Raw genomic sequence first — 9,626 nt, forward strand, 5'->3', positions numbered from 1 at the left:
GTATTCATTCATGTTTTACAGAGGGTTTAACCTGAGCCAAACCTTACCACCAATGATAATCATCACAGTCATGCAGGCGTAGTATGATGTATATATTTTTTTTATAACACACTGGTATCGGTACTCTGTATTGGCCGATACCCACAGCACAAGTATCGGAATCGGTATCGGGAGGGAAAAAATGGTATCTGAACATCTCTAGTTTTAAGTCCACTTGGAGCTAAAATCTGCGGGGGTTATACAGTGAAGATATAATGGAACAGTTGGATGTTGACTTTAATCTGCTTTTTTTTTCCCCCTCGCTGCCAACATTTAGTGCAACTTCATTACGACGCATACAGACGTCTCCCTCTGCGGGAACGCTGATCTATCTTCCTCATCTCTGCTGATGTGGCGTAATGAACTTCCTTTTAGATATTGCACCGCCGTAAAATAAAAAAAAAAATAAATGTACTTCCCTCAGTGCTGACACCATTTTATTAAATGGATGTTGGTGTTAACAACTTTGCAGAGAGGTCATCATGAACCCAAAGAAGCATAACTCTCATTAGCCATGTAGGAGCGAGTTCCGAGCGAGAGGATCTCATCAAATATTACTCGGCTTGGTGGTTTCATTAACAGTTGCAGCAGATTCCTCACACTCATCAGCAGATCGATTTTTTTTTTTTTTGCAGCATCATGTCCCATATTTCCTTTGATGTGGTGGCGCAAGTCACGGCACAGTTTTCCCGCGTCTTCCGTTAAAAGATGAGGTGATTATTACACGAGACGTGGCTCCATATGCCTGCTGCATTAATGCAGGATGAGGCGGGATAATGATAATGATGATAACGCGTATTATTGTCATCATCTCAAAACAGCTTGCACTCCCAAAGAGCCGCCGCAGCCTCTGCGCGCTAACACCGGCTAATGCCGCTGTTGATTCATCGCCCCCTGACGCTCGGGACAGTTTTAGTAGCGAGCGTCCTGATGGAAAATTGGATAGATGTGCACATAAAAGCTGGCTCGTGTTCATTTCCTGTTCACGAACCACGATGTGGTTGTGTGCCACGAGCTGTAGATTCAACAACATGGGCGATGTACACAGTGACCGGTGTTAGCATAGAATCAAGTGATGCCATTCAGCGGTGATGTTGTTCTGCTGAGTTGATGTGCGGCCATCTGCCAAGACAGGTTGGGGTGAAAGAAAAAAAAAATGTATAAGTATAATATAATATAAGCAGCAGCAGGAGAGATTTTGGATACACATTTATACTGATAAACCTTAATTATAGCCTAATAGTAATGATACGAATGATGATAATAGTGTCAAAACTGGATCTGGATCCTGCAACCTGCAAGATGAGGACACAGAGAGAGAGATTGTATAATAATGCATTTTATATACACACACACACAATTTAAGTTGCAATGCAATATATCTAATAAAGTAAATTGAGGGTTTTAGTGTTAGATTCTGTCAATATTCTAAATCTTCATCACCTGTATCCTGGTAAATATATGCTGCAATAATTCTGTGCCACTGCATTTTACTTCACGTATTGACAGGTCATAGCATGAAAACATTAATATTTTCCTTTTATAGACTTTCTAATGCTTCCTCTAAATTTTATATAAAGTAATTAGCTTTCCCTTTATCTTGTACTTGATACAAACAAGGGTCACTCACCCACCTCTGACCATTTTTCGCTGCTGTAACACGTGAATTTCCTTGGTGTGGGACAAAGAAAGATGAAGTGAATCTCTAATTTTATCTCATCTACGTACAAAACAAAAAATCTTGGGCCCGTTTAAAAATTTCATGTCAGATTTTTCTTCTCATGTCTTCCAGCCATCGTGGTTCTCTTCATCACACTGAGGCGCAGCAAGAAAGAGCCCCTCATCATCTCCGAGGAGGACATCAGAGAGAACGTGGTCACCTACGACGACGAGGGCGGCGGCGAGGAGGACACTGAGGCCTTCGACATCATAGCTCTCCGCAACCCGGCCGCCGCAGAGGAGCTCAAGTTCCGGCGGGACGTTCGCCCGGAGGCGAGGCAACACTGCACGCAGCAGCCGCCGCTGCCACCACCACCGCCGCGCAGCCACCGGAGTCCGTCAGTGGAGCTCGACGAAGCGGAAGTGCAAGTGTTCATCAAGCAGAGATTGTTTGAGGCCGACGTGGACACCAGCGTGCCGCCGTATGACTCTCTCCAGACCTACGCGTACGAGGGTCAGGGTTCACCCACGGGATCCATCAGTCCTTTAGACTCTGGTACACAATCGGAGCAGGATTATAACTACCTGGACGACTGGGGGCCCGAGTTCCAGAAACTGGCAGAACTCTACGGAGAGGCAGAGTCAGAAGTGACGGCCTAGATCGTGGCGCTTTCACTCCTGTTTCAAACCAAATCTGTTTTTCAATTTTTCCAGTCAACAATATAAAAAACACAAACCGATGCTTTCAAAAAATTGGTCTGGTGGTTTGCAACGTCAACTGTTGAACTAAAAAGACCGCTCGCTCAATATTTTTTTTTTTTCCTCCCCTTTTTTCAATCTGTCGCTTTGGATTATGGGTCGTTCAACTGGAAGTATTGAATCAGATTTGGAGATGGGCCAACAACAATATGGGGGGAAAAGGAAAAAAAATGAGATTTTCCTTGGTGTATATTTTTTATTGCTTAATAAAGTCCTGAAATCCATACGAGTGGATATGTGAGAGAATTGTACATTCGTCTTCTTCTTCCCCCAAGTATTGATCACTGCGTGCTGTAGTCGGGGATCATAGCGGTGGGAGGCGTTACCAAAGGTGCCTCGTGATTCACCGAGCAGAGGATGATGCGGAGCCATGTGAATGTATGCAGTATTGACCACAGAGTTTGTTTTCATGGTCATTTATGACTCAAATCAGCCCGTTTACGGGAGGCTGTGATGAAGGAAATCGGGCGGATTGATCGACACAGTATATGATAATAATAATAATATAATAATGATCTGACAAGTTGTGCTTGGGGGGGGGGGGGGTGTTCTCCCCCCCCCCCCCCCCGCGACCCTAAAGTGGTAGAGAATGGATGCCTCGATGGTTCAGTCCCATTTCTTCTGGATCAAAATGTATGTAGTGTTGTAAAGTGCCGCTTGTTTGACTCTGAACGCGTCTCAATGAGGCGTTGTCATGTATCTCGTCTTGTTCATACCGCGGATTTAATTTCTCAGGGTTTTTTACTTTCCACCCCCACAAGGTCAAATTTCCAATTTGAGCCGCTCTCTCTCTCTCTCCTCATTGGTTCATTAGTTTTGCTTGTGCGTGACACTTTTCTGCAACAAGGGGAAAAAACACTGACACTGTACGTGTGTGCAGTGTTTCAGATGCTGCCGGCAAACCCCAGTCTTGATTACAGCACTGCATACTAATTCAGGAGTAACAGACACTGGAGAAATGATGCGCGTCAGGACACAGGTTTTTTTTTTTTTTTTAGTGTTATGGGAACGTTCACGATTCCTGTAATGCAATTCAGCCGAGGTAATGGAGCCGACGCTGCTGGATGTGGGTGGCGGTGGCGAGAGCTCGCTCTGCGGGGACGACTTAAAGAACAAAACGATTCTTCTTTAAAACTTTTCATGTTTCATAACAGTCCCGGTCGACCGGCGTTCAGCATACTTCTTATATAATTCTCTTAGAGCTGAGAGTGCAAGCTATTGATTTATTTTGCTGTAACTGCCAGAACACTGACAGTAGAGCGTGTGTGCGCTCGTCTTTCGAGGCCGATGCCGGTCATGTGCGAGGGTAATTAGATGCACAACATATCCTGTAGGTGTGTGCACCAGACACTTGCACTAACAACGCTAGGGTTTTTAAAATCGAGCAATGAGGTCATTGCCTTTAAAAGCCCAGTGTGTAACAATTAGTGACATCTAGTGGCGAGACTGCAGGTTTTAACAAATGCGGGACTCCAATATGTTGACTTTTCTCACCCCCTTCCATCGTTGCTACTCATGTAGGGAAACTACAGTGGCCTTTGTATCATGAAAGGATGTTTTTTCCTCTTGCGTAGTAAAAGGTGAAATCCACACTCCGGCTGGTTTGTAGAAACTTTGGGATGCAAAGTATCGGACAACCTTTATTTTAAAGTGATTCTACGCCTCTTGGTGTCCAGAAACCTGTCTAAATGTCACACACTAGCATTTTAGTCTGTTAGCTTTTAGTAGGATTACACAAAAACTACTTCTACTCATTTTTTTTTAAAACTTAATGAGCATTTTCACAAATCAGACAGATGAACGGAATATCCGGTTGGTGCCAAGTTGTGTGAAAAGGGGCAGAACCGGCTTTTTTTTTTTCAGCAAGATACTTAATTAATAATCTTTTTCTAATACTGCCAAAGTTGTCAAATGCACGCACTAGTGAATAGTAACCTGCCACGTTTAAAGCCTTTCAAGCCACTTAAATGTATTAAAAAACTAAATCTTTAATTTTATATTAGCCTGGGAAGTCTTTTGACAAACCCCGTTAGTGCGGTTGCCATGGGGAACCACATTCGTTTGCACACGAGTAGAGATGGGAAGAAAAAAGAAAAAAAATTAGAAGTGTGTAGTTGCTCTTGATACAAAAGGGAAAAAAAACGCAGACCGGCAATTATCCCGTTTCAGTGCACTGCAATCACCACATCCACCCAGGAGGTCATGTTTTCACACTGGGTTTACTCAAAAATGACTGTTTTGGTTTCTGTGAAATTGTAGTCACACCCTGGAGAGCATCAAGAGAGTTTATTTTTATTATTATTTTGTCCATTATCCTAATTTTGAAACTTGGCAAGATGGATTTTTTTTTTTGTCAAAATGTCAACTATGAAAAATGAAATGCCAGAGATTTCGTCGAAGCATTTAACACCTAAATTACTGCACTTTAAGTAGTACATCTACGTGTTTTATTGCATCAGTGTATTACGTTGCATTTTAATGTGTATCTGGTGTTTTTAAAGCAAAACATTTTATGGAAGTGTATGTGAACAAAAAAAAAAAAAAAAAAAAAGACCATTAAATCTGTTCAATACAGCATAAACAAGCCAATCAGAGATGGCAGACTTCACCCCATTCACGTAACAAGCCTCTGGCGGCCTCTGTTGGTCATATTGGCAAGTGCAGAAACACTAAAAACAATACTTCACTCCCAGTCATATCCTGATAATTCCTCAGACTAAAATTGAGTATATTCTGTTCCAAGCTGGACTTTTTATTTTTTATATTTCTGAGATGAAGAGTCAGAATTGTTTGAATTATACAAGGAATGGAGGTATATTTGTTTTCAGGGCCAAATTAGGCCTAGTTTATGGATTTTTCCTCAACAGCCTAAATATGTCTGATTCAGAGAGTTACATTTCGTGCTTTATTTTCCAATGATTTTTTATTTATTTTTTTTAAAAAAAGGACCAAATTCATTTTTAAAAACCTCAACACAAGCCGACAGGTGCAGGAATCCATTCGCTCCCACTCGACGACCGAACTGCACGATGAACCAGTTCTTTTTTTATAACCGCGTGTAATTAAGGATCCTATTCGACTTGAAGACGCCGATTCTGTGGTCTGTGCACTTCCCCCGCCCCCCCGCCCCGCCCCCACCCCACGGTGACATGGCTCCACACCGATGACACCAAGTCGACATCATTTCCTCAGTGGTTGCATTAAACGATCCATTGTGCAGCAGCCACTTCTCATCTCATCTGCGGGCAGGTAATTTGTGTACAAGATAAATCCGCTGCGAGAGGACGTGAGGGGGGGAATTCTTCCATCCCTGACTCGAGGTAATTATTTACCGTGCGGGTGATTAAACATACATGATGCTTACAGAACAAGACTCAGCCAAGAAATGTTGATGAATCGTAAGACCTTGAGGTTTACATGGATTAGAAATTAAAATCTACCACTATAGTAGGCACAATCTATCAAAAGATAAGGCGAGGGTAATAGCTCACAGGTCGTACGAGGGGATGTGTGTGTGTGTGTGTCAGCTCCCACGGTTTTTTTATCTTTTGTCAAGAGGCTGAATGGATTATTTTTGAAAAAAGAAAAAGAAAAGAATGTGACCCATTTCAAGCGGAGTATTTACAGAACAACCAAAACAGCTCTAATTGCAGTTTGCATATTAGGTCAAGGAGGGATGTGCATTTCTGTTTGTGTATCGCAGACTGAGGTGTGTTTCTCTCCTCCCCCCTCTCCCCCCCACTCTTCTTTTTTCATGATGATTATTATTTTTAAAAACCGTCGGGCCAACACACGCAGCTGCTTCTTCTTCTTCTTGCTTTTCATCTACCGTTTGAGGTCAGAAGCTTCTAAAGGAGGTTTGAAGGCTTCACGTGGTGTGACTTAATGGGGGGGGGGGGCAAGCTTTGCATATTCTAAAATGTTCATGACTCCAGAGTAACGCGGAGGTGAAGTGGAGATCAAAAGAGACCCAAAAATTCCTTTCAAAATGCCGAGCTTTGGGATCATTAAGTCGTTTCAGCCCAAAACTTTTGAGGAGCGGCAGGTTTTTGTTTGTTTGTTTGCGAAGAGAAAAGTTTGAATTTTAAACTTTAAGTAAGTGGTTTTCTCCCCCCCCCCCCCCACCGATGCTGTTGAGGCCATTATGGAAAAACGGTGTCTGTGAACGCTGGCTTTGAAAAACGAGTCTCCTCAGAACACAATTACATCATTCTGAGGCTTTTACACATCTTCACTGCTGCTAGGGAAAATCAGACCTCTCTCTCATTTTCGTTCATCAACACTCCTCACAGGACACCTGGGTGCATTCAGCTGCTTTTTAAAGATCTTAAAAGCAAATCAGAAGGATCACAAAGTCCATTATCAGCCATTAAGAACCCTTAACTGTGGCCCACGACTGTGGAACAGCCTTTCCTGAAAGCAGACTCGAGACCTACAGTACCCGTTTAGTTCGGATTGTAATAAAACAACGTCTTTTAATCATTTTGTTTATTGGCTACCTTTATATTCCCATACTTTTCTTTCCATTCACATCATTTTCTGTTGATTTCTTTGTAGGATTTTGTGTTTTCCACTCATTTCTTGATCTGTAACGTTGGCATTTAAGCGAGCAGACTGATCGCAAACTTTCTCCAGAGTTTATAAACGAATGGAGGCGAACAGACGCAGTAGTAGCTCTGTCCTGTTTATAAAGTGAGTGCAGTTTGGGTGACAATATAGAACTAAATATTTAAAAAAAACTGAAGTGAATGTTGTTTTTACAGCATATTCTGGCATCAAAGCGAGCCGTTAAAGTAAATGTCGACATTTGAAACCCCTGTTTTCTCAACTTCCTTCAAACTTGACCATTACCCTTCATCTCCTCCCATTTTTGCATCAGCTTGTGAATGTTTCTCCTTTAAAATGTCAATGGTTTTGATCAGTTCATTTAACCCTTTAAACGACTAAGCCTCAAAATGTCCATCTGGACGTTTTTTGTGCTTATTTTAACCATTTAAATTTTTTTAAAAAAGGCCAGAAAATGTCCTGTCACTAAGTGCTTTTGCCCATTTTTCTAGAATAACTTGTAGTACAACGTTGTGGTTTGACATGAACACTAGATTTTGCATGTTAAATTTGCTGGAGTTTGTGTCTCAATGTCCCAAATTCGGTGTTTTTCCAGCTCTCTCCTCTGTGGTGACAAAGACGCCGACTTCCTTCAACAGCCTCGAGTGAAATTACCGTAATAACCACACGTTTGCTTTTAAGTGCAACTTCTAAACCATCAGAGTTTTTCCCCCGATAGCACAAAGTAGTCACGGCAACACAAAGTGCGCTTGTGCAAACGGTGTTTAAGAATTACATTTTTATTAATCCCCTTAGGGAAAGTATTCCTCTGCATTTGACCCATCCTAGAATTAGGAGCAGTGGGCTGCCACACTGAGTAGCGCCCGGGCAGCATTGGGGGTTGGGTACCTTGCCCCAGCCCTTTTTGGCGGGGTGGGGATCTGAACCGGCGACCCTTCCGGTTACAAGCCAAGTTCCCTTTCCACTTGGCTACGGGCTGCCCTAAAAGGGTAAAGATGAAATGTGAAAAACTGCGAGTTTCATGAATGACGGCAGCTGTGAGCAATTGTCACTTCCCTTCTCTTTGCTAATGAGCGTGGTTCATACCTTATTTGCCACAAACAAACACAAAGTGGATTCCCGGGTGCAAGACAAGCATCAACAATTCACGAAAGCGCTCGAGAGACTCTCTCCCCGCTGTTCTGACAGGCGCAAATCAAAACAGGTTAAATAATTTAGTGTGAAACAAGCCACACACACACAAATCACATCTTACTGCACTGATCTCAAATATGTGTCGTTTTAAAATTTGAGAGTCCATGTGTAATTAGTGTTTAAAAGGGACTTAACACCAAATGTTCCTTTCACTTAACCCGAGAGCTCCTCCTCACCACGCCTTCCTCAAAAGTAGTTCCTTGGCGCGGCCGTCGTCAGGTAAACTTTGAATTAAACATGCTGTAAATTCACACAGTGGATTATCAGCAACATCTACACAGGTGTTTGATGGATGTTTCAAAGCCTGAGGCTGAGCCAGGAATTATTCATTTGGAATGAATAAGTGATTTTTTTTTTCCTCCCCCCTCCCTCTCTGGTATACTTCACTCACCTGAAAGTCACTCGTTTGCAATCAATATTTAAGGACACATTTCTGCGCTAATAAAAGAAAGATTACAGGTTTACAATTCAACGAGGAGCATTTATTTGAGGTCGGAGCAAAAAGGACTCCAATGGACTCACTTAACTGGGGTCTGCACATGCTTTTACAGAAATAAAATTGCATGAATATCCATAAGATGCGCGTTCGATACAGGAAAATGACCCAGAAATAACGCAAAAAACGTGGAGATGTTTTGGTCCTAGGAGAGTCCGCGACACTCTGCAGCCACCTTGTGTAAACCCCCGGGCAGCGATTCCACACTATAATAAAATCAGGCAGTTATCTAAATGAACGGCCGGGGAGCCATAACTTCACTTGTTGTGGTTTGTGGCGACATTAAAACTTTACATAAAGGGAATCAGCAGACAACACTTAAGAGATTGGTGATTATTTTTCTTTTTTTTTTTTTTTTACCCCCCAAATAAGCTTTGAATTAACCTTATCCATACATGGCTTTCTATTAAGCAACCGGTTTAATCCAGACACGTAGAGGCACAACAGGACAGGCGAACCACTGCTACATCAAAACCCTGTCTTCATGTAGGGCCGCATTCTGACTGAAGTGAGAAAAAATAATAATCTGGTTTCATTTTTCATTTGTTTTCATCAATTGTTATTTCTTTTACTCCAGTCTTGGACTGCTCAGCACTTTGATAAATTATTATTACTTCACCCACACGGAATGGGAGCGAAGGATTGTTTTTGGTGGCTCTGTGTGTCCGTCTGGGCTTCCGCACTTGCCACTACGACCAACAGAGGCCGCCAGAGGCTTGTCGCGTGAATGGGGTGAAGTCTGCCGTCTCCGATTGTTTGGTCCATAAAATGTCAGACAACATTGATCAGTGTTTGTCAAACCTGGAAATGACGATGTTCTCCAATGTCTTGTTCTGGCCACAAACCAAAATTACTCAGTTTCAATGATTTCTTTGTCATACGGAGCAAAGAAACCAAGAATAGTCACATTTAA

General features: G+C 42.4%; 1 protein-coding gene across 1 annotated transcript in view; it reads left to right on the forward strand.

The window, feature by feature from the left end:
* The window catches only part of LOC131472976 (cadherin-18), a 91,143-nt gene extending 88,446 nt beyond the window's left edge, over positions 1–2,697 (forward strand). The window contains exon 12 of the mRNA XM_058650487.1: positions 1,832–2,697. Coding sequence (XP_058506470.1) covers positions 1,832–2,358 — 527 coding nt within the window. The 3' untranslated portion in view covers positions 2,359–2,697. The remainder of the gene's footprint in view (positions 1–1,831) is intronic.
* The last annotated feature ends 6,929 nt before the right edge of the window (positions 2,698–9,626 follow it).

This window comes from Solea solea, chromosome 1, assembly GCF_958295425.1.
Source record: "Solea solea chromosome 1, fSolSol10.1, whole genome shotgun sequence".
Lineage (NCBI taxonomy): Eukaryota > Metazoa > Chordata > Actinopteri > Pleuronectiformes > Soleidae > Solea > Solea solea.